At 32.8% G+C, this 27,728-nt stretch overlaps 1 protein-coding gene across 1 annotated transcript; it reads right to left on the bottom strand.

Moving 5' to 3' along the window:
- Positions 1–254: 254 nt before the first annotated feature.
- On the bottom strand, positions 255–27,728 carry LOC140676713 (cAMP-dependent protein kinase type II-beta regulatory subunit). Its single transcript, XM_072911908.1, has 11 exons — positions 27,265–27,728; positions 22,889–22,924; positions 22,695–22,747; positions 18,466–18,549; positions 18,277–18,383; positions 16,335–16,488; positions 12,136–12,237; positions 11,989–12,063; positions 11,842–11,910; positions 7,821–7,956; positions 255–1,337 (listed from the first exon to the last, which is right to left on the bottom strand). Exons 1-11 carry the CDS (start codon positions 27,509–27,511, stop codon positions 1,204–1,206), a joined length of 1,197 nt encoding a protein of 398 aa, XP_072768009.1. The 5' UTR covers positions 27,512–27,728; the 3' UTR covers positions 255–1,203.

The raw sequence follows: 27,728 nt of genomic DNA, 5'->3' as shown, positions 1-27,728 counted from the left end.
CTATTTTTTCAGCTATAGTTGGTGTAGCACCCCGAAGCTAGAGTCGGATGTAAAATCTAAAGTTGTATTATTTTTTAAGGTAAAAAAAAAAAATCATTTTTTTACCTTAAAAATCATTTTTTGTCTTGAAAATCATTTTTTGTCTTGAAAATCCTTTTTTACCTTAAATATCATTTTTTACCTTAAAAATAATTTTTTGTCTTGAAAATCATTTTTTGCATAATGCATTTTGTTAAATGCACTATGCAATTTGTCATATTCATCTCCGTGTATGGTTCGTTATAAGTATCGGGAAGGGGAGCCGCGTCATTTCCGAGGTTATGTGTGTAATGCGCATGCTCGAGAAGAAAACAGGGAGTGAAACAGTGAGCGGGAAAAAGGAGGGATATCAGAAAATGCCTGTAATATGAACCGTGGGCTTCTTGAATAAATATTGCACCGAAGAGACAACGTTTGGTCATTTTTAAGGGTGCAACATTACATTAATCATTAGTAATGGTGCAGCCTAGTTTTGAATGGCAGGGTCCCTGCTCTCACATGTTGATACAAATATAACATTTACATAATAAATCAACTACAGGCTTCCCAAATGCTGTAATAAATTAAGCATGATGAGTTGACTTGAAACTGTTTAATGTTGCACTTTTTATACGTAAAAGAAAAGTTTTGTCATTTTATTTAATCTGAGCAACAACTTGAGGCAGTTTAATGTTGATTAACGTGGGCATAATTATTATAGTGTTCCCAATGTTAAAAGGATAAAGCCATTGTTTACAAATTTGGTAAATAAATAACCAAAAAATTTATATTTTGTTGTTTTCTTACTGTACCGAAAAGGAACCGAACCGTGACCTCTAAACCGAGGTACGTACCGAACCGTTACACCCCTAGCGTTCGTCAAACACAGAAATGGAGAAAAGGTCCCTCGCGTCGACTTTTATTTTATTTTTTTTTACCTCATGTTTCACCAGCGCCGGGGTGGTGTGTTCAATACGCAAACAAGGTGGGGGGGGACGCACGGGTGAGAGGACTCGAATGGAAAACGGGCTTCAAGCAACTTTTTAACTTCCAACACTCAAGCCGTCAAGTCTCGTCATCATCGTCTTGTAAGAAAAGCGGTTTGAAAATGGCCATAGGGCGGGGGGCCGGGAGGGGGCGGGGAAAGGAGCCTTCTGCGTCGTCCGCCGACTGGTGGTCCGTCTTTCATGCGCGTTGCTGCTCGATGTCGGTGCTACTTCCAAACAGGGTCAGTAGCTGCTCCTCGTAGTTTGCAATGTTCCTTTTCATGATGTCCATGCACGGGCCCAGCAGCCGCTCAAAGGCTTGAACATCCATCACTGGAAAACAAAACAACTCAACACTGATATTCGTCCTGCAGTGTAGCAGCAACGCTGCAAAAACTGAAATCTAAGTAAGATGAAATATCTCAAATAAGGGTGATATTTGCTTATTTTCTGTCTGATAAGATCATTCTTCTCACTAAGCAGATTCTATGTTAGAGTGTTTTACTTGTTTTAAGTGTGTTGGTCCTAAATGATCTCAGTAAGATATTACAGCTTGTTGCTGAGATTTGATGACCTATATTGAGTAAAACATGCTTGAAACTAGAATATCAACTGTTAATCTTTTTTTTCCCTTGAAAATCAACTTTTACCTTGAAAATCTTTTTTTTCCTTAAAAATCATTTTTTGTCTTGAAAATCATTTTTTGTCTTGAAAATCATTTTTCACCTGAAAAATCATTTTTTGTCTTGAAAATCATTTTTTACCTTGAATATCATTTTTTACCTTGAAAATCATTTTTTGTCTTGAAAATCAACTTTTACCTTAAAAATAATTTTTTGTCTTGAAAATCATATTTTGTCTTGAACATCAACTTTTACCTTGGAAATAATTTTTTTCCTTGAAAATAATTTTTTTCCTTGAAAATATTTTTTTCCATTGAAAATAATTTTTTGTCTTGAAAATATTTTTTTCCATTGAAAATAATTTTTTGTCTTGAAAATATTTTTTTCCATTGAAAATAATTTTTTGTCTTGAAAATCAACTTTTACCTTAAAAATATTTTTTTGTCTTGAAATCATTTTTTACCTTGAAAATCATTTTTTGTCTTGAAAATCAACTTTTACCTTAAAAATTATTTTTTGTCTTGAAAATTAAATTTTACCTTGAAAATAATTTTTTGTCTTGAAAATCATTTTTTACCTTGAAAATATTTTTTTGTCTTGAAAATCAACTTTTACCTTAAAAATCATTTTTTTGTCTTGAAAATCAACTTTTACCTTAAAAATCATTTTTTTGTCTTGAAAATCAACTTTTACCTTGAAAATAATTTTTTGTCTTGAAAATCAACTTTTTCCTTAAAAATCATTTTTTGTCTTGAAAATCATTTTTTGTCTTGAAAATCATTTTTCACCTGAAAAATCATTTTTTGTCTTGAAAATCATTTTTTACCTTGAATATCATTTTTTACCTTGAAAATCATTTTTTGTCTTGAAAATCAACTTTTACCTTAAAAATAATTTTTTGTCTTGAAAATCATATTTTGTCTTGAACATCAACTTTTACCTTGGAAATAATTTTTTTCCTTGAAAATAATTTTTTTCCTTGAAAATATTTTTTTCCATTGAAAATAATTTTTTGTCTTGAAAATATTTTTTTCCATTGAAAATAATTTTTTGTCTTGAAAATATTTTTTTCCATTGAAAATAATTTTTTGTCTTGAAAATCAACTTTTACCTTAAAAATATTTTTTTGTCTTGAAATCATTTTTTACCTTGAAAATCATTTTTTGTCTTGAAAATCAACTTTTACCTTAAAAATTATTTTTTGTCTTGAAAATTAAATTTTACCTTGAAAATAATTTTTTGTCTTGAAAATCATTTTTTACCTTGAAAATATTTTTTTGTCTTGAAAATCAACTTTTACCTTAAAAATCATTTTTTTGTCTTGAAAATCAACTTTTACCTTAAAAATCATTTTTTTGTCTTGAAAATCAACTTTTACCTTGAAAATAATTTTTTGTCTTGAAAATCAACTTTTTCCTTAAAAATCATTTTTTGTCTTGAAAATCATTTTTTGTCTTGAAAATCATTTTTCACCTGAAAAATCATTTTTTGTCTTGAAAATCATTTTTTACCTTGAATATCATTTTTTACCTTGAAAATCATTTTTTGTCTTGAAAATCAACTTTTACCTTAAAAATAATTTTTTGTCTTGAAAATCATATTTTGTCTTGAACATCAACTTTTACCTTGGAAATAATTTTTTTCCTTGAAAATAATTTTTTTCCTTGAAAATATTTTTTTCCATTGAAAATAATTTTTTGTCTTGAAAATATTTTTTTCCATTGAAAATAATTTTTTGTCTTGAAAATATTTTTTTCCATTGAAAATAATTTTTTGTCTTGAAAATCAACTTTTACCTTAAAAATATTTTTTTGTCTTGAAATCATTTTTTACCTTGAAAATCATTTTTTGTCTTGAAAATCAACTTTTACCTTAAAAATTATTTTTTGTCTTGAAAATCATTTTTTTGTCTTGAAATCATTTTTTTCCCTTGAAAATAATTTTTTGTCTTGAAAATTAACTTTTACCTTAAAAATAATTTTTGTCTTGAAAATCAACTTTTACCTTAAAAATCATTTTTTGTCTTGAAAATCAACTTTTACCTGAAAAATCATTTTTTGTCTTGAAAATCAACTTTTACCTTGAACATCAACTTTTACCTTGGAATTCATTTTTTTCCTTGAAAATCATTTTTTGTCTTGAAAATCATTTTTTACCTTGAAAATCATTTTTTACCTTGAAAATCATTTTTTGTCTTGAAAATCATTTTTTACCTTGAAAATCATTTTTTGTCTTGAAAATCAACTTTTACCTTGAAAATCATTTTTTGTCTTGAAAATCAACTTTTACCTTGAAAATCATTTTTTGTCTTGAAAATCAACTTTTACCTTGAAAATCATTTTTTGTCTTGAAAATCAACTTTTACCTTGAAAATAATTTTTTGTCTTGAAAATCAACTTTTACCTTGAAAATCATTTTTTGTCTTGAAAATCAACTTTTATCTTAAAAATAATTTTTTGTCTTGAAAATCATTTTTTTACCTTAAAAATCATTTTTTTGTCTTGATAATCAACTTTTACCTTAAAAATAATTTTTTGTTTTGAAAATAATTTTTTGTCTTGAAAATCAACTTTTACCTTAAAAATAATTTTTTGTTTTGAAAATCATTTTTTACCTTGAAAATCAATTTTTGTCTTGAAAATCATTTTTTACCTTAAAAATAATTTTTTTTGTCTTGAAAATCATTTTTTACCTTGAAAATCATTTTTTGTCTTGAAAATCATTTTTTTCCTTGAAAATCATTTTTGTCTTGAAAATTAACTTTTACCTTAAAAATAATTTTTTGTCTTGAAAATCATTTTTTACCTTGAAAATCTTTTTTTGTCTTGAAAATCAACTTTTACCTTAAAAATCATTTTTTGTCTTGAAAATCAACTTTTACCTTAAAAATCATTTTTTTGTCTTGAAAATCAACTTTTACCTTAAAAGTCATTTTTTGTCTTGAAAATAATTTTTTACCTTAAAAATCATTTTTTATCTTGAAAATCATTTTTTACCTTGAAAATCATTTTTTGTCTTGAAAATCATTTTTTGTCTTGAAAATCATTTTTTGTCTTGAAAATCAACTTTTACCTTAAAAATCATTTTTTTGTCTTGAAAATCAACTTTTACCTTAAAAGTAATTTTTTGTCTTGAAAATCATTTTTTACCTGAAAAATCATTTTTTATCTTGAAAATCATTTTTTACCTTGAAAATAATTTTTTGTCTTGAAAATCATTTTTTGTCTTGAAAATCAACTTTTACCTTAAAAATCATTTTTTGTCTTGAAAATAATTTTTTAACTTGAAAATCATTTGTTGTCTTGAAAATCAACTTTTACCTTAAAAATCGTTTTTTGTCTTGAAAATAATTTTTTACCTTAAAAATAATTTGTTGTCTTGAAAATAACTTTTTACCTTGAAAATCATTTTTCGTCTTGAAAATAATTGTTTTCCTTGAAAATATTTTTTTTTCCTTGAAAATCATTTTTTGTCTTGAAAATATTTTTTTTCCTTGAAAATCATTTTTTTTCCTTGAAAATCATTTTGTCTTGAAAATTAACTTTTACCTTGAAAATCATTTTTTTGTCTTGAAAATTAAATTTTACCTTGAAAATAATTTTTTGTCTTGAAAATAATTTTTTACCTTGAAAATATTTTTTTGTCTTGAAAATCAACTTTTACCTTAAAAATCATTTTTTTGTCTTGAAAATCAACTTTTACCTTAAAAATCATTTTTTTGTCTTGAAAATCAACTTTTACCTTGAAAATAATTTTTTGTCTTGAAAATCAACTTTTACCTTAAAAATAATTTTTTGTCTTGAAAATCAACTTTTACCTTGAAAATCATTTTTTTCCCTTGAAAATCATTTTTTGTCTTGAAAATTAACTTTTACCTTGAAAATCATTTTTTGTCTTGAAAATCAACTTTTACCTTAAAAATCATTTTTGTCTTGAAAATAATTTTTTACCTTAAAAATAATTTTTTGTCTTGAAAATTAACTTTTACCTTAAAAATCATTTTTTGTCTTGAAAATCAACTTTTACCTTAAAAATCATTTTTGTCTTGAAAATAATTTTTTACCTTAAAAATAATTTTTTGTCTTGAAAATCATTTTTGTCTTGAAAATAATTTTTTACCTTAAAAATAATTTTTTGTCTTGAAAATCATTTTTTACCTTAAAAATAATTTTTTTGTCTTGAAAATTATTTTTTACCTTAAAAATCATTTTTTGTCTTGAAAATCAACTTTTACCTTAAAAATCATTTTTGTCTTGAAAATAATTTTTTACCTTAAAAATAATTTTTTGTCTTGAAAATCATTTTTTACCTTAAAAATAATTTTTTTGTCTTGAAAATTATTTTTTACCTTAAAAATCATTTTTTGTCTTGAAAATAAACTTTTACCTTAAAAATCATTTTTTTGTCTTGAAAATCAACTTTTACCTTAAAAATCATTTTTTTCCTTTGAAAATCATTTTTTTCCTTGAATAATTAAATCTTTTTTTTTAAAGAAATAATTTCTTATTTCAAGCATGAAAAAAAAAATCATGACTTTGACACGATTGTGTCTCATAATTAAAACAGATGACAGCCAAATAAAGTAAAGTTAAAGTACCAATGATTGTCACACACACACTAGGTGTGGTGAAATGTGTCTTCTGCATTTGACCCATCCCCTTGTTCACCCCCTGGGAGGTGAGGGGAGCAGTGAGCAGCAGCGGTGGCCGTGCCCGGGAATCATTTTTGGTGATTTAACCCCCAATTCCAACCCTTGATGCTGAGTGCCAAGCAGGGAGGTAATGGCTCACATTTTTATAGTCTTTGGTATAACTCAGCCAAGACAGCCATGACATTATGTTCTTTACAAGTGTATGTCAACTTTTGATCGCGACTGTATATGATAACATGGTAAACAAACCCACGAAGTTGTTTAATACGGACTTTGCTTTGTTCATTATTGAAATAGTTCAATAATGAACAAAGCAAAATATGTTCTGCACAGAAAATTACTCCATATTCTCTACTGCTCACTCGTGTTACATATTAGTTTAGCTTAGTCTTTATTTGAAGGGACAATGCACAGAGACATTAAGCTCAAAGACAGATATGTTCTGCACCAGATTCTACAAACCCCAAAAGCAGTGAAGTTGTCACGTTGTGTAAATGGTAAATAAAAACAGAATACAATGATTTGCAAATCCTTTTCAACTTATATTCAATTGAATAGACTGCAAAGACAAGATATTTAATGTTCACACTGGTAAACTTTGTTATTTTTTGCAAATATTAGCTCATTTGTAATTTGATGCCTTCAAAAAAGCTGGCACAAGTGGCAAAAAAGACTGAGAAAGTTGAGGAATGCTCATCAAACACTTATTTGGAACATCCCACAGGTGAACGGGCTAATTGGGAACAGGTGGGTGCCATGATTGGGTATAAAAGCAGCTTCCATGAAATGCGCGAGTCATTCACAAACAAGGACGGGGCGAGGGGTCACCACTTTGTCAACAAATGCGTGAGCAAATTGTTTAAGAACAACATTTCTCAACCAGCTATTGCAAGGAATTTAGGGATTTCACCATCTACGGTCCGTTATATCATCAAAAGGTTCAGAGAATCTGGAGAAATCACTGCACGTAACATTAAATGCCTGTGACCTTGGATCCAACGGGCGGTACTGCAGTGTGTAAAGGATATCACCACATGGGCTCAGGAACACTTCAGAAAAACCACTGCCAGTAACTACAGTTGGTCGCTACATCTGTAAGTGCAAGTTAAACCTCTACTATGCAAAGCCAAAGCCATTTATCAACAACACCCGGAAGCGCCGCCGGCTTCGCTGGGCCCGAGCTCATCTAAGATGGACTGATACAAAGAGTAAAAGAGTTCTGTGGTCTGACGAGTCCACATTTCAGATTGTTTTTGGAAATTGTGGACGTCGTGTCCTCCGGAACAAAGAGGAAAAGAACCATCCGGATTGTTCTAGGCGCAAAGTGGAAAAGCCAGCATGTGTGATGGTATGGGGGTGTATTAGTGCCCAAGACATGGGTACCTTACAGTATTCATTAAGATCTACGTATCTCATATAACTATTGTATTCTTTTAAAGGAAGAGCACAATTGTTCTACCTCTAGTAGGTGTGAAAAATCTACTGTACTCTACGTTGTAACCATAGAAACCTTCCTGGTCACAAACACGGTCCAACACTTACCCAAGCATTTGACGCTTCCCACAGCGTAGGCGGATGCAGCTCTGGGCTTGTTGGTGACCAGCGCCAGTTCCCCGAAATATTGGCCCCTGGAGCACGTGGCGATTTCCACTTCCTCTTCATCCTGGTCATTTTTCGTCTGTGGGCAAGGAAACACACACACACACACACACACACACACACACACACACACACACACACACACACACACACACACACACACACACACACACATTATTGTATTTGTTACCTTCTTGAGACCTCCGAAAAAAGCCTCCCTCTTTAGGACCACCCTTTCTAGATATATAAAGATGTGTATTTACAACATTAATAATATATACATACTATGCAAATATAAAAAAGCTTCTTGTGAAAAATGAGTTGGAATTTCACAAGAAAAAGGTCACAATTTCACAAGAAAATTTAGAATTTTGGCAGTTTTATAATAAAAGTTGGAATTTTACTTAACGCAAGTCCAAATTTTACAAGAAAAACGGAACATTTGTGCAATATTATGATAAAAGTTGGAATTTTACTCAATAACAGTCGCAGTTTTACAAGAAAAGCTTAACATTTTGGCAATTGTATGAAAAGAGTCTTAATTATAATTGACAAAAGTCACAATTTTATAGGAAACCGTTTAAAATGTTGTCAATGTTATAATAATAATCGGAATTTTACTCGGCAAAATGATGACAAAAGTCATCTTTTTACTCCAAAAATGTCACTGTTATCCGAGAACAAAAAAAAAAAAAGGCAATATTGTGATAAAAGTCAGAATTTGATATGAAAAATGTCACCGTTTTGCATTAAAAAGTAATAATTTTACATGAAAAAGTAATATTTTACGAGAAAATATTGCAATATCACAGAAACCGAAAGAATATGAGAAATTGTTCCCAATTTTATAAGAAAAAAGTCGACACGCTGTGAGAAAAAAACTGCTTTAAGTTATTTTACATTTTTTTTATTGTTTTGTTTGTAATTGTTTTTTAATCTTCATTATTTACCTCAAGTTATTACAGTATGTCTGTATATACATATTTATTGTATTTAAAAAAAATTAATTTTGGCCAAAGGGGGCGCATTTCAATTTCTTACACACACTTGTTATTTCATATGTTGACCAAAGGGAGAGCACAGTCAATTTGAAAAATCCCTCCTTTTTGGGACCACCCTCATTTTGATAGATTTACGGCGGCCCTTAAAAAAGATGGAAAACATGTAAACATTGGTGGTGGGGGGTGTTGGGGGGGTGAGTAAAAAAATATTCAGTCAAGGCTAGACTGCCGGGGAGGGGGTCCAGACTGAGACCAGGAAAAAAAACCTCAATAGCCACAGCACATACAAAAAAGTTACAAAGAATACACAAGACTTGCAACAGAGTCAATTTGAATAATCCCCCTTTTTTGGGACCACCCTCATTTTGATAGATTTCACCACCAGGGGTGCAAATGAGACATTCTTTATTAGATGCAATGTTATTGGGACCATGATTTATGTCCTCACTTGTTCACACCTCCTCATATGGAAGCTACTTTTCCTTGTTGGTGTCTCAAGAAGGGTAATAATTTTTAAAAGTAATAATTTTACAAGAAAGTATTGCAATATTACGGAAACGGAAAGACTATGAGAAATTGTTCCCAATTTTAAAAGAAAAAAGTCGACACATTGTGAGAAATAGACTGCTTTTAGTAAAAAAAAAATGTAGTTGAATTTTTTTTTTTTATTGATTTTTAATCTTCATTATTTACTTCAAGTTATTACAGTATGGGATGAGTAAAAAATGATTCAGTCTAAGGCTGGACTGCCGGGGAGGGGGTCCAGACTGAGACCAGGAAAAAAAACCCTCAATAGCCATAGCACACACAAAAAGTTACAAAGAACACACAAGACTTGCAACAGAGTCAATTTGAAAAATCCCTCTTTTTTTTGGAACCACCCTAATTTAGATAGATTTCACCTATTAGATACAATGGTTTTCCGTATTGGGACCATGATTTATGTCCTAACTTGTTCACACTTCCTCATATGGAAGCTACTTTTCCTTGTTGGTGTGTTAAGAAGGGTAATATTTTTCATTAAAAGTAATAATTTTACAAGAAAATAACGTAAAGACTATGAAAAATTGTACCCAATTTTAAAAGAAAATTTCTCACATTGTGAGAAAAAGACTGCTTATAATTTTTTTTTTTAATTTTTTTGTTTCTAATTTGTAGCACACGCAAAAAAGTAACAAAGAACACACAAGACTTGCAACAGAGTCAATTTGAAAAATCCCTCCTTTTTGAGACCACCCTCATTTAGATAGATTTCACCACCAGGGGGTGCAAATGACACATTCTCTATTAGATGCAATGTTATTGGGACCATGAATTATGTCATCACTTGTTCACACCTCCTCAAATGGAAGCTACTTTTCCTTGTTGATGTCTCAAGAAGGGTAATAATTTTACATTAAAAGTAATAATTTTACAAGAAAATATTGCAATATTACAGACACGGAAAGACTATGAGAAATTGTTCCCAATTTTAAAAGAAAAAAGTCGACACATTGTGAAAAAAATATTTTTGTTGTTGTTGAATTTGTTGTTTGTAATTAGTTTTTAATCTTCATTATTTACTTCAAGTTATTACAGTATGGGATGAGTAAAAAAAAAATCAGTCTAAGGCTGGACTGCCGGGGAGGAGACTAGAAAGAAAAAAAAACCTCAATAGTCATAGCACACACAAAAAAGTTACAAAGAACACACAAGACTTGCAACAGAGTCAATTTGAAAAATCTCTCTTTTTTTTGGAACCACCCTAATTTAGATAGATTTTACCTATTAGATGCAATGGTTTTCTGTATTGGGACCAAGATTTATGTCCTAACTTGTTCACACCTCCTCATATGGAAGCTACTTTTCCTTGTTGATGTCTCAAGAAGGGTAATAATTTTTAAAAGTAATAATTTTACAAAAAAATATTGCAATATTACGGAAACGGAAAGACTATGACAAATTGTTCCCAATTTTAAAAGAAAAAAGTCGACACATTGTGAGAAAAAGACTGCTTTTAGTAAAAAAAAAAGTTGAATTTTTTTGTTTGTAATTGATTTTTAATCTTCATTATTTACTTCAAGTTATTACAGTATGGGATGAGTAAAAAATATTCAGTCTAAGGCTGGACTGCCGGGGAGTGCCAGACTGAGACTAGAAAAAAAAACCCTCAATAGTCATAGCACACACAAAAAAGTTACAAAGAACACACAAGACTTGCAACAGAGTCAAGTTTAAAAAAATCCATCCTTTTTGAGACCACCCTAATTTTGATAGATTTCACCACCAGGGGTGCAAATGAGACATTCTCTGTTAGATGCAATGGTTTTCTGTATTGGGACCATGATTTATGTCATCACTTGTTCACACCTCCTCATATGGAAGCTACTTTTCCTTGTTGATGTCTCAAGAAGGGTAATAATTTTTAAAAGTAATAATTTTACAAAAAAATATTGCAATATTACGGAAACGGAAAGACTATGACAAATTGTTCCCGATTTTAAAAGAAAAAAGTCGACACATTGTGAGAAAAAGACTGCTTTTAGTTAATTTTTTTGTTGTTGAATTTTTTGTTTGTAATTTGTTTTTAATCTTCATTATTTACTTGAAGTTATTACAGTATGGGATGAGTACAAAAAAAAGGTCAGTTTAAGGCTGGACTGCCGGGGAGGAGACTAGAAAAAAAAAAACTCAATAGTCATAGCACACACGAAAAAGTTACAAAGAACACACAAGACTTGCAACAGAGTCAATTTGAAAAATCTCTCTTTTTTTTGGAACCACCCTAATTTAGATAGATTTTACCTATTAGATGCAATGGTTTTCTGTATTGGGACCATGATTTATGTCCTAACTTGTTCACACCTCCTTATATGGAAGCTACTTTTCCTTGTTGGTGTCTCAAGAAGGGTAGAAATACAAGAACACACACACACTAAAGCATAAGACAAGTCACCGTGTTAGCTCCACATCATAAATCTTACCCTGCTTCTCTTTATGGTAATCCGTACTTGGCCGGACTCGACAATGTAGAAACAATCTGCCGAGTCTCCCTGTCACGTAAGCAAAGAAACATTTTTCTCAGAGCTCCTCTCCCGGCATTCGTCTGTTTAAGTACAGCCGCACGTCACCTGTGCAATGATCCGCTGCGAGTCACAGTAGACTTTGGTGGTTATGACGTCCACCACTTTCATCCTCTCTGAGAGCTGCGCATAGAGAAGAAAGAGCGGAATAGATGCGTGACAATGTCGCAAAGCGCGGGCTCGCACCATGCTGACCTCCAGCGACGTGAGCAGGGGGAGAGTTTCCATGAAGGCCTCGTACAGCTTCTTCTTCTTGGCGTTGTTTTTCACGATGATCCTCCTGAACGTCAGACGATCCTGTGAGAGGGGAAACACACGCTAACTTTCTTTGTCATATGCAGAGTACATGTTAAATAGGACCATACGAGGGTTGTCCCCATACCAATATTATACATGTATTTTCATGCTTTTCTACAAACCCCGTTTCCATATGAGTTGGGAAATTGTGTTAGATGTAAATATAAACGGAATACAATGACTTGCAAATCATTTTCAACCCATATTCAGTTGAATATGCTACAAAGACAACATATTTGATGTTCAAACTGATAAACATTTTTTTTGTGCAAATAATCATTAACTTTAGAATTTGACGCCTGCAACATGTTTCAAAAAAGCTGGCACAAGTGGCAAAAAAGACAGAGAAAGTTGAGGAATGCTCATCAAACACTTATTTGGAACATCCCACAGGTGAGCAGGCTAATTGGGAACAGGTGGGTGCCATGATTGGGTATAAAAGCAGATTCCATGAAATGCTCGGTCGTTCACAAACAAGGACGGGGGCGAGGGTCACCACTTTGTCAACAAATGCGTGAGCAAATTGTTTAAGAACAACATTTCTCAACCAGCTATTGCAAGGAATTTAGGGATTTCACCATCTACGGTCCGTAATATCATCAAAGGGTTCAGAGAATCTGGAGAAATCACTGCACGTAAGCATTTAAACCTGTGACCTTCGATCCCTCAGGCTGTACTGCATCAAAAAGCGACATCAGTGTGTAAAGGATATCACCACATGGGCTCAGGAACGCTTCAGAAACCCACTGTCAGTAACTACAGTCGGTCGCTACATCTGTAAGTGCAAGTTAAAACTCTCCTAAGCAAGGCGAAAACCGTTTATCAACAACACCCAGAAACGCCGTCGGCTTCGCTGGGCCCGAGCTCATCTAAGATGGACTGATACAAAGTGGAAAAGTGTTCTGTGGTCTGATGAGTCCACATTTCCAAATTATTTTTGGAAATATTCGACATCGTGTCATCCGGACCAAAGGGGAAGCGAACCATCCAGACTGTTATCGACGCAAAGTTCAGAAGCCAGCATCTGTGATGGTATGGGGGTGCATTAGTGCCCAAGGCATGGGTAACTTACACATCTGTGAAGGCACCATTAATGCTGAAAGGTACATACAGGTTTTGGAACAACATATGCTGCCATCTAAGCGCCGTCATTTTCACGGACGCCCCTGCTTATTTCAGCAAGACAATGCCAAGCCACATTCAGCACGTGTTACAACAGCGTGGCTTCGTAAAAAAGGGTGCGGGTACTTTCCTGGCCCGCCTGCAGTCCAGACCTGTCTCCCATCGAAAATATGTGGCGCATTATGAAGCGTAAAATACGACAGCGGAGACCCCGGACTGTTGAACGACTGAAACTCTACATAAAACAAGAATGGGAAAGAATTCCACTTTCAAAGCTTCAACAATTAGTTTCCTCAGTTCCCAATCGTTTATTGAGTGTTGTTAAAAGAAAAGGTGATGTAACACAGTGGTGAACATGCCCTTTCCCAACTACTTTGGCACGTGTTGCAGCCATGAAATTCTAAATTAATTATTATTTGCAAAAAAAAAATAAAGTTTATGAGTTTGAACATCAAATATCTTATCTTTGTAGCATATTCAACTGAATATGGGTTGAAAAGGATTTGCAAATCATTGTATTCCGTTTATATTTACATCTAACACAATTTCCCAACTCATATGGAAACGAGGTTTGTAAATAAAGGGGACCACAAAAAATGTCATTATTGGCTTTATTTCAACAAAAAATTTTAGTGTACATGAAACATATGTTTATTATTGCAATTTAGTCCTTAAATAAAATAGTGAACATACTAGACAACTTGTCTTTTAGTAGTAAGTAAACAAACAAAGGCTCCTAATTAGTCGTATGCAGTAACATATTGTGTCATTTATACACCTATTATTTTGTACACATTATTAAGGACAAACTGTAAAAATGGATTATTAATCTACTTGTTCATTTGCTGTTAATATCTGCTTATTTTCTCTTTTAACATATTCTATCTACACTTCTGTTAAAATGTAATAATCACTTATTCTTCTCTTGTTTGATACTTTACATTAGTTTTGGATGATACCACACATTTAGGTATCGATCCGATACCAAGTAGTTACAGGATCATACATTGGTCATATTCAAAGTCCTCATGTGTCCAGGGACGTATTTACTCGGTTTATAAACATAATATGAATTTTTAGAAGAAAAAAAGATTTTGTGATGCTAAAAAATTGTCATGACGGGGGCGGGGGGTCGAAGCTTACTTGCGAGGTTTGTTCTCCCGGGAAGCAATCGGACTATTCCGGACAAGGCGTGAAGGTAGGAACATTTAATTATCCAACTAACACTCAACGAAGTACAAAAAAACAGAAAACAATCCGAAGGCAAGCGAGCCTATCGCACGCAGAAGCTAAGGCAAAAAAAACCCGAACACCAGAGGCAGGTGAAACTAATAAGTCGCCGTGGTAACTAAACAAACAGGGGAGCGCAAACAGGAACTAAAAGAGTCCAAAACTAACAAAAACATAATCCAGACCACAGATCATGACAAAAATATCGATGTAATCATAGTAGTATCGACTAGATACGCTCCTGTACTTGGTATCATTACAGTGGATGTCAGGTATAGATCCAGCCATGGCATTTGTTTACATTGTGATAGCTACGGTGTGTAGTGAAGCATGTTTAGCTATTCCTTGTCCTCCAGTGATAATGCTACTTTGTCACCGTGGAGGCGAGGATTAGTGATTTAGAAATAGCTAAAACACTGCAGACTGCAGATGTTTGTTTGTTTACATGATTTTTTTATTTCTCTTTGCTATTTGGGCTTATTGGACCCTAATTAGAATAAAAACTAAAAATCATCTTTTTATATGGTGTACTTAGTCCATAAGTACACAAACGTGTACTTCATGTTCAGTGACATGCTAATTTTTATTTTTACACTTTTTTTTCCCCAAATCCCATTGTATGTTATACTCTTCTGACACCACCAGATGGCAGTATAAGTGTCCACATAAGTGGCCATAAGACCCCAATTCAGTAGTGTACACAATTTTGGAAATAAGAGCTAAAAGGTGCTGTCCACGCATGTGGCCAACTAAGCTTTTAAAGGTTAAAGCACCTCTTCCTGAGGGTGTTTCAGTGTTATAATTTCACCTTTATCTTTACTTTTTACGCCAAAATGCGCCCATTCTCCCTTTTACGTCCACAGAGGATACTATAAATGCTCCAATATTTTCCGGACTATAAGGCGCAATTAAAATCCCTTTTTTTTTTCAAAACTCGGTGCGCCTAATGTAAGGAATGAGTTTGGTTGAGCTTACCCACCTCGAAGCTATTTTATTTGGTACATGGTGTAATGATAAGTGTGACCAGTAGATGGCAGTCAAACATAAGACATAAGTGTAGGCTGCACTATGATGGCAATATGACTCAAGTAAACAACACCGACATTTTATATGTTCCATTGAAAATATAGAACATTACACACGGCGCTCAAAAATCTATCAAAAATGTTTTAGTACGAATTTGGTAAGCTATGAAGCTAATGTAAGGTAATTTTGGTTGAGCTTACCCACCTCAAAGCCATTTTATTTGGTACATGGTGTAATAAGTGTGACCAGTAGATGGCAGTCAAATTGTAAATATATATAATAAATACATAGAGCTATACTATGCCCCCTTGTTGTCTGTGCCGTCACTCCCCCTGTACACAACATACTGTGCTTCAACATAGGAGTATTATTATGGTGTGTGTATAAGGTAAGACATATTATCTGGCGTTTTGTTTCACAATATTACTTTTCTTACCTTCTGGTACCTGCTGATCTGTATTTGGGATCTGCATAAAACCTGAAAAAATGCGCCCGTCCGCCTTTGAAGTCCGTAAGTTTTTCTTTTTCTCTATCTTCTTATGTGACATTCATCCTCCGCTGTTGTTGTTTCTAATATAAAGTAGTGTAAAGTTCTTACTTATATCTGTCAGTAAACTCGCCATGAAAGCGCTAAAACATACCGGTGTGGTGACTTTACATTATTCACCCAAGGAACTTTAGTTATTAGAGAGTTCTTTCTTGCTAAACGTCGGACTTACGAGGCACCATAGGGCTCCGGGCAAGTTGGCGACGATGGTGGCAGCCCGGGGTGTGTTGTACATCAGCGCCAATTCGCCAAAGCTGCCTCGGTTGTCGTAGCAACCCACCAGCTTCTCTGTGCCGTCCACCTTCACATAAATGCTGAAGGTCCCCCTGAGAAGGAGCAGAGAGATGGGTGGTCTCGTCAAACACCAATTGATGAGTACTCAACGTTTGGCATGTACAGTCGTGGTCAAAAGTTTACGTACACTTGTAAAGAACATCATGTCATGGCTGTTTTGAGTTTCCAATCATTTCTTATTTTTTTGTGATTGGAGCACATACTTGTTGGTCACAAAAAAACATTCATGAAGTTTGGTTCGGTTCGGTTCATTTTCAGTACAGTAAGAAAACAACAAAAATATAAATTTTTTGGTTATTTATTTACCAAATTTGTAAACAATGGCTTTATCCTTTTCAACATTGTGAACACTATAATAATTCTGCCCACGTTAATCAACATTAAACCGCCTCAAGTTGTTGCTCAGATTAAATAAAATGACAAAACTTTTCTTTTACGTATAAAAAGTGCAACATTAAACAGTTTCAAGTCAACTCATCGTGCTTCATTTATTACAGCATTTGGGAAGCCTGTAGTTGATTTTTATCACACACACACACACACACACACACACACACACACACACACACACACACACACACACACACACACACACACACACACACACACACACACACACACACACAATGAGCTAACGTTATGCTAAAAGCTAATTAGCCTTCACCTTGTGGCCAAACAGCTCAATTTGTGTTTCATCTGACATCACATGGACAAAGATAAGACCGTTTTAAAAATAAAAATATAACTTTAAACTCAATGAAATTAATAACAAAGTCGATTAAAAAAACAACGACCTAAAAAGGGTAAAGAAAATAAATAAAGTGGGATTATAAAGTCGCCCGAATGCTATAAAAAAATTCAATACACACTACAATCAAATATATAAAACAGTAAATAATTAATAATAATATTCAAAAGTAAATTATAACAATGGGGAGGGTAATAAGCACAATTAAATGTTGAATTAAATATATATATATATATATATATATTGATACAGTATATATATATATATATATATATATATATATACTGTAAGTCATGGACAAAGATAAGACCTTCTGGAAGAAGGTTCTGTGGTCAGATGAAACAAAAATTGAGCTATTTGGCCACAATACCCAGCAATATGTTTGGAGGAGAAAATTGAGGCTTTTAATCCCAGGAACACTATGCCTACCGTCAAGCATGGTGGTGGTAGTATTATGCTCTGGGCCTGTTTTGCTGCCAATGGAACTGCTGCTTTACAGAGAGTAAATGGGACAATGAAAAAGGAGGATTACCTCCAAATTCTTCAGGACAAGCTAAAATCATCAGTCCAGAGGTTGGGTCTTGGGCGCAGTTGGGTGTTCCAACAGGACAATGACCTCAAACACACGTCAAAAGTGGTAAAGGAATGGCTAAATCAGGCTAGAATGAAGGTTTTAGAATGGCCTTCCCAAAGTCCTGACTTAAACGTGTGGACAATGCTGAAGAAACAAGTCCATGTCAGAAAAACAACAAATTTAGCTGAACTGCACCAATTTTGTCAAGATTAGTGGTCAAAAATTCAAGCAGAAGCTGGTGGATGGCTACCAAAAGCGCCTTATTGCAGTGAAACTTGCCAAATATTAACATTGCTGTATGTATACTTTTGACCCATTTTCAGTAGACCCATAATAAATTCATAAAATAAGCAAACTTCATGAATGTTTTTTGTGACCAACAAGTATGTGCTCCAATCACAAAAAAATAAGAGTTATAGAAATGATTGGAAACTACAAGTGTATGTAAACTTTTGACCGTGACTGTACATATTGCAGTATATATTTTCATGTAAGCACCTTTCAATAACATAGAAGTTGTCCCCGTCGTCATCCTGGTCAATGATGTGTTCGCCTTCCACGCAGAACTTCTCAAACACGGCATCCAACACCTGAGACATCTCTTCCTGCACGGAATGACCCGGGGCTTTTAGGTACTTGAGTCGTTTATAATAATCCATACTGGATGCTCTGTAGTCGCACACTCACAGGATCCAGGTTCTTGAATAGAAGAATGTCCCTGCACGCTTCCTGTAGTCTCTGCCTCTGCTCATCTGTTTTGGGGTAGGTAACCTGCACATGTGCGCCACAATGCATTAATAGGACTAACGTAAACATATACGGTTTTGATTGATTCCGAACATGCATACAGTTCCAATAAGGTAGATGGCATATTTCCAATTACGACACGTGTCATAATTGTATCTAAGTTATCACAAAACTTTATGTTGCCATGAGTTCCCGGCGAGAGGACAAAAGCTGCCTTTGATCTTGCCAATGAAAAGGCTTGTAAAAAAATGGGAAGCGACATGAAGGCGTCGGTTTCTTTGACCTATTGTAATCCGCAGGAAGATCTTGTCTTGACCCGAGATCTACAAAGCGGAGAGGCAAGCTCCAGGCATCTTTTCTTTGAACTGTTTTGTGACCAAGGGCTGTTTATGACCTGCCGTCCCTTTAAAAACAGCTGTTGCATTGTAATCAGGGAAAGTCCAAATAAAAGAGGAGGCGTGCGACCTTTCGTCGGAGTGTGGGACGACACTGTGCAAGGGTACAGGTCTACGCGTTTCTCCTCATTGAGCCGAATTGAATCCTGTCTCCGTTTAATTCCTTGCTTCTTGTCTTGTTTAATAGATGCCAGTGTTTGAACCTGACAACATGTCCGCAAGAAGTAGAAGTAGGCATTTACATTTTTCTTATAATCAGACCATATTTTCGGTATATTAGATGTTTTGACTGTCATCTGCACTGCACCACTGTGGTCAGGTGACCCCTCTGAAGAAGACTGGAGTCGAAACATGTCAGGTAAAAATTCCATCCAATATACCGAAAATAATGTCTGATTGCAAGACAATTTGGAAAAGTAGGAGGAAATAAATGAAAAACAATGATAATGCACAAAAAATATGTTTTGCACCAACATTTTTTAAAACAAAAATATATCTTTAAACTCAATAAAATGAATAACAAAGTCGATAAAAAAATAAATAAAATGAATAAAGTGAGATTATAAAGTCGCCCGAATGCAGCTGAGATAGGGTCCAGCAAGGAGGGAAACGGTAGAAATGGATGGATGCATAGATGGTAATTAATTGCACCGACAGAAATATCCAAAAAATTCAATACATACTACAATCAAAGATATAAAACAGTAAATAATTAATAATAAGATTAATATTAAAAAGTAAAATATAACAATGGGGAAGGTAATATGCACAAATAAATATTGAATTAATTGGAAAAAAAACATAATAAAAATGTGTGTATATATATATATATATATATATATATATATATATATATATATATACATATATATATATATATATACATATATATATATATATATATATATACATATATATATATATATATACATATATATATATATATATATATATACATACAGGTAAAAGCCAGTAAATTAGAATATTTTGAAAAACTTGATTTATTTCAGTAATTGCATTCAAAAGGTGTAACTTGTACATTATATTTATTCATTGCACACATACTGATGCATTCAAATGTTTATTTGATTTAATTTTGATGATTTGAAGTGGCAACAAATGAAAATCCAAAATTCCGTTTGTCACAAAATTAGAATATTACTTAAGGCTAATACAAAAAAGGGATTTTTAGAAATGTTGGCCAACTGAAAAGTATGAAAATGAAAAATATGAGCATGTACAATACTCAATACTTGGTTGGAGCTCCTTTTGCCTCAATTACTGCGTTAATGCGGCGTGGCATGGAGTCGATGAGTTTCTGGCACTGCTCAGGTGTTATGAGAGCCCAGGTTGCTCTGATAGTGGCCTTCAACTCTTCTGCGTTTTTGGGTCTGGCATTCTGCATCTTCCTTTTCACAATACCCCACAGATTTTCTATGGGGCTAAGGTCAGGGGAGTTGGCGGGCCAATTTAGAACAGAAATACCATGGTCCGTAAACCAGGCACGGGTAGATTTTGCGCTGTGTGCAGGCGCCAAGTCCTGTTGGAACTTGAAATCTCCATCTCCATAGAGCAGGTCAGCAGCAGGAAGCATGAAGTGCTCTAAAACTTGCTGGTAGACGGCTGCGTTGACCCTGGATCTCAGGAAACAGAGTGGACCGACACCAGCAGATGACATGGCACCCCAAACCATCACTGATGGTGAAAACTTTACACTAGACTTCAGGCAACGTGGATCCTGTGCCTCTCCTGTCTTCCTCCAGACTCTGGGACCTCGATTTCCAAAGGAAATGCAAAATTTGCTTTCGTCAGAAAACATGACTTTGGACCACTCAGCAGCAGTCCAGCTCTTTTTTTCCTTAGCCCAGGTGAGACGCTTTTCGCGCTGTTTCTTGGTCAACAGTGGCTTGACACGAGGTATGCGGCAGTTGAAACCCATGTCTTTCAAGCGTCTCTTGGTGGTGGATCTTGAAGCACTGACTCCAGCAGCTGTCCACTCCTTCTGAATCTCCCCCACATTTTTGAATGGGTTTTTTTTTCACAATCTTGACCAGGGCGCGGTGATCCCTATCGCTTGTACACTTTTTCTGACCACAGTTTTTCCTTCCCTTTGCCTCTCCATTAATGTGTTTGGACACAGAGCTCTGAGAACAGCCAGCCTCTTCAGCAATAACCTTTTGTGTCTTTCCCTCCTTGTGCAATGTGTCGATGGTTGCCTTTTGGACAGCTGTCAAATCTGAAGTCTTCCCCATGTTTGTGTAGGCTTCAGAACTGGACTAAGAGACCATTTAAAGCCCTTTGCAGGTGTTTTGAGTTAATCAGCTGATTAGTTTGTGGCACCAGGTGTCTTCAAAATTTAACCCTTACACAATATTCTAATTTTGTGACACACGGAAATTTGGATTTTCATTTGTTGCCACTTCAAATCATCAAAATTAAATGAAATAAACATTTGAATGCATCAGTCTGTGTGCAATGAATAAATATAATGTACAAGTTACACCTTTTGAATGCAATTACTGAAATAAATCAAGTTTTTCAAAATATTCTAATTTACTGGCTTTTATATATATATATATATACATGTATATATACATATATATATATATATATATACATATAAATATGTATATTTATATATATATATATATATATATATATGTATATATGTACATATATATATAAATATACATATATATATGTATATATATATATATATATGTATATATACATGTATATATATATATACATAAATATATATATATATACATATATATATATATACATATACATACATGTATAAATGTATATATACATGTACATATATATATACACATGTATAAATGTATATATACATGTATATATATATACATATATATATATATATATATACATATATATATATATATATATATATATGTATATATATATATATATATATATATACATGTATATATACATTTATACATGTGTATATATATATATGTACATGTATATATACATTTATACATGTATGTATATGTATATATATGTATATATATATATATTTATGTATATATATATATATACATGTATATATACATATATATATATATACATATATATACACATATACATATGTGTATATATATATATATATATAAATATATAAATATATATATATATATATATATATATATAAATATATATATATATATATATATATATATATATATATATATATATATATATATATATATATAAATATAAATATAAATATAAATATAAATATATATATATATATATATATATATATATATATATATATATATATATATACATACATGTTAGGTCAGGAAAAAACACAGAGCCTATGTCGCTACATTTCGGACTGCATTGTGGCGAGTGTGAAATTTGGTGGAGGAGGAATTATGGTGTGGGGTTGTTTTTCAGGAGTTGGTTCCAGTGAAAGGAACTTTGAATGCTCCAGGATACCAAAAACATTTTTGGACAATTCCATGCTCCCAACCACATGACTGTGCACCAGTGCACAAAGCAAGGTCCATAAAGACATGGATGACAGAGTCCGGTGTGGATGAACTTGACTGGCCTGCACAGAGTCCTGACCTGAACTCCGATAGAACACCTTTTGGATGAATTAGAACGCAGGCCTTCTCCACCAACATCAGTGTGTGACCTCATTTAAAGCCAAATTATTCGAGGAATCGGACTAAATTAGTGCATGGACACGTACCGAATGTTGTCAAAGGTAAAAGTGAGTGATTGCATGCTCACCCTTGGCTCTTTGTCGTCCTCATCTTCGTCAGGGTTGAAGGCCTCGGCGCACACTGCAGCACAAAGAGCAGCATGGCGGTCACACTGCACACCACCGCACCACTCCACAACTTCACCGTGAGCAAAGACAGACGGAAAAAGCCGGATCCGATGACGGCGGCGACACAGTCCAGACACTAAACACTCTCTCTCACCTGATGCTCTCCTGATGAATCGATTTATTACCGGCGCTGGAATGAAAAAAAAACAAAAAAACACAAAATTCACATTAAAGTCAGTCTTCATTTAGGTTATCGCTACTGAGCATGCGCTTTAAACATGTTGACCTCATTTGTGTGAATGAGGACATCTGCCCGGCGGCGCCTGCTTCTTCAATCACATTCAATGGCAATGCACACAGACACTTCATTAGGGACACCTGCACTTCCTGTGCAAGAAGTCTGTAATATACAGACACCTTCATAACAATATGTAATATGCACAATATACACACTGCAAGTATATATATAATGTAGTAACAGACACCTTCATAACAATATGTAATATGTACAATATACACACAGCAAGTATAAATATAATGTAGTAACAGACACCTTCATAACAATACGTAATATGTACAATATACACACTGCAAGTATATATATAATGTAGTAACAGACACCTTCATAACAATATGTAATATGTACAATATACACACTGCAAGTATATATATAATGTAGTAACAGACACCTTCGGAACAATATGTAATATGTATAATATGCACACTGCAAGTATATATATAATGTAGTGACAGACACCTTCATAACAATATGTAATATGTTTTATATACACACTGCAAGTATATGTATAATGTAGTAACAGACACCTTCATAACAATATGTAATATGTACAATATACACACTGCAAGTATATATATAATGTAGTAACAGACACCTTCATAACAATATGTAATATGTACAATATACACACTGCAAGTATATGTATATATATATAATGTAGTAACAGACACCTTTATAACAATATGTAATATGTACAATATACACACTGCAAGTATATATATAATGTAGTAACAGACACATTCATAACAATATGTAATATGTACAACATACACACTGCAAGTATATATATATATATATATATATATATATAGTGACAGACACCTTCATAACAATATGTAATATGTACAATATACACACTGCAAGTATATATATATAATGTAGTAACAGACACCTTCATAACAATATGTAATATGTACAATATACACAATGCAAGTGCAAGTATATATATATATGATGTAGTGACAGACACCTTCATAACAATATGTAATATGTACAATATACACACTGCAAGTATATATATATATATATATATATATATATATATATATATATATATATATATATATATATATATATATATATATATATATATATATATATATATAGTGACAGACACCTTCATAACAATATGTAATATGTACAATATACACACTGCAAGTATATATATAATGTAGTAACAGACACCTTCATAACAATATGTAATATGTACAATATACACACTGCAAGTATATATATATAATGTAGTAACAGACACCTTCATAACAATATGTAATATGTACACTATACACACTGCAAGTATATATATATATATAATGTAGTGACAGACACCTTCATAACAATATGTAATATGTACAATATACACTGCAAGTATATATATATATATATATAATGTGGTAACAGACACCTTCATAACAATATGTAATATGTACAATATACACACTGCAAGTATATATATAATGTAGTAACAGACACCTTCATAACAATATGCAATATGTACAATATACACACTACAAGTATATATATATAATGTAGTAACAGACACCTTCATAACTATATGTAATATGTACAATATACACACTGCAAGTATATATATAATGTAGTGACAGACACCTTCATAACAATATGTAATATGTACAATATACACACTGCAAGTATATATATATATATATATATATATATATATATATATATATATATATATATATATATATATATATATATAAAATGTAGTGACAGACACCTTCATAACAATATGTAATATGTTTTATATACACACTGAAAGTATATATATAATGTAGTAACAGACACCTTCATAACAATATGTAATATGTACAATATACACACTGCAAGTATATATATATAATGTAGTGACAGACACCTTCATAACAATATGTAATATGTACAATATACACACTGCAAGTATATATAAATAATGTAGTAAGACACCTTCATAACAATATGTAATATGTACAACATACACACTGCAAGTATATATATAATGTAGTGACAGACACCTTCATAACAATATGTAATATGTACAATATACACACTGCAAGTATATATATATATATATATATATATATATATATATATATATATATATATATATAATGTAGTGACAGACAGCTTCATAACAATATGTAATATGTACAATATACACACTGCAAGTATATATATATATATATATATATATATATATATATATATATATATATATATATATATATATATAATGTAGTGACAGACAGCTTCATAACAATATGTAATATGTACAATATACACACTGCAAGTATATATATAATGTAGTAACAGACACCTTCATAACAATATGTAATATGTACAACATACACACTGCAAGTATATATATAAAATGTAGTAACAGAAAACCTTCAAAACAATATGTAATATGTACAATATACACACTGCAAGTATATATATATAATGTAGTAACAGACACCTTCATAACAATATGTAATATGTACAATATACACACTGCAAGTATATCAATCAATCAATCAATGTTTATTTATATAGCCCTAAATCAAGTGACAGACACCTTCATAACAATATGTAATAAGTACAATATACACACTGCAAGTATATATATATATATATATATATATATATATATAATGTAGTAACAGACACCTTCATAACAATATGTAATATGTACAATATACACACTGCAAGTATATATATATAATGTAGTAACAGACACCTTCATAACTATATGTAATATGTACAATATACACACTGCAAGTATATATATATATATATATATATATATATATATATATATAGTGACAGACACCTTCATAACAATATGTACAATATACACACTGCAAGTATATATATATATATATATATATATATATATATATATATATATATATATATATATATATATATATATATATAAATATATATAGTGACAGACACCTTCATAACAATATGTAATATGTACAATATACACAATAATGTAGTAACAAACACCTTCATACTAATATGTAATATGTACAATATACACACTGCAAGTATATATGTATAATGTAGTAACAGACACCTTCATAACAATATGTAATATGTTTTATATACACACTGCAAGTATATATATATAATGTAGTAACAGACACCTTCATAACAATATGTAATATGTACAATATACACACTGCAAGTATTTATATAATGTAGTAACAGACACCTTCATAACAATATGTAATATGTACAATATACACACTGCAAGTATATATATATAATGTAGTAACAGACACCTTCATAACAATATGTAATATGTACACTATACACACTGCAAGTATATATATATATATATATATATAATGTAGTGACAGACACCTTCATAACAATATGTAATATGTACAATATACACACTGCAAGTATATATATATATATATAATGTGGTAACAGACACCTTCATAACAATATGTAATATGTACAATATACACACTGCAAGTATATATATAATGTAGTAACAGACACCTTCATAACAATATGTAATATGTACAATATACACACTGTAAGTATATATATATAATGTAGTGACAGACACCTTCATAACAATATGTAATATGTTTTATATACACACTGAAAGTATATATATAATGAAGTAACAGACACCTTCATAACAATATGTAATATGTACAATATACACACTGCAAGTATACACATAATGTAGTGACAGACACCTTCATAACAATATGTAATATGTACAATATACACACTGCAAGTATATGTATAATGTAGTGACAGACACCTTCATAACAATATGTAATATGTACAATATACACACTGCAAGTATATGTATAATATAGTAACAGACACCTTCATAACAATATGTAATATGTACAATATACACACTGCAAGTATATATATAATGTAGTAACAGACACCTTCATAACAAGATGTAATATGTACAATATACACACTGCAAGTATATATATAATGTAGTAACAGACTCCTTCATAACAAAACGTTGTCAGACAAGCTAATGTGTGTAATGAACACATGATGTAAACATGCAAACCATTTCGGTTCTGTTCATGCAACGCAGACCTCCCCTCAGCTTGAAGGCCTTGCGGGACGACAGGCCATCTCACACCGCACATTTGAGGTCATTTTACAGGATTTGCTGGATGTTTTTTTTGTTTTTTTTCCCAAAACCGAAACCATGACCGTGCACGAGTGAGTGATGACACATCGCCATTCTTAATTACCTTCAAAATCCTCGTCGTCGTCGTCTTCCTCCTCGCTGATCTCCGCGTCGATCCGCACGGCCTGGTCGAGGAAATTGACCGCTTTCCCGGCGCGGGCGTTGGAGTGCGACTCATGGCTCTCCCCGGCCTTGAGTCGGGTGAAGTACTGCAGGGCGAAGTCGAGCAGGTCCCCGGGCTGGTTCCTCAGCACTTCCACGGTAAAGCTCTGCAACAGCTCCGTCAGTCCCTCGGGGATTTCTATACTCATTCCTGTGATCAGGGCCGCTCTGCGGGGCGGAGGGCTCCCGAGGCGGCAGGCCGAATGTGCGCAGGGGGGGAGAGGGGGGTAGGGGGGCGGGAAACCCGAGGTCCGTGCGGGTTAAAAAAAGCGCAACATGGCGATAAAGAGGAAGAACTACGACGTCAGCGAGCCATCAAAAGATGGTCTTGGGGCAGCGGCGCTTTGGTCCGAGCATCTTTTCTCT

The sequence above is a fragment of the Nerophis lumbriciformis genome, linkage group LG29, assembly GCF_033978685.3.
Source record: "Nerophis lumbriciformis linkage group LG29, RoL_Nlum_v2.1, whole genome shotgun sequence".
In the NCBI taxonomy this organism is placed as follows: Eukaryota; Metazoa; Chordata; class Actinopteri; order Syngnathiformes; family Syngnathidae; genus Nerophis; species Nerophis lumbriciformis.
Note: the sequence above shows the minus strand (reverse complement) of the source record. Positions and strands in the feature narration are given on the sequence as shown.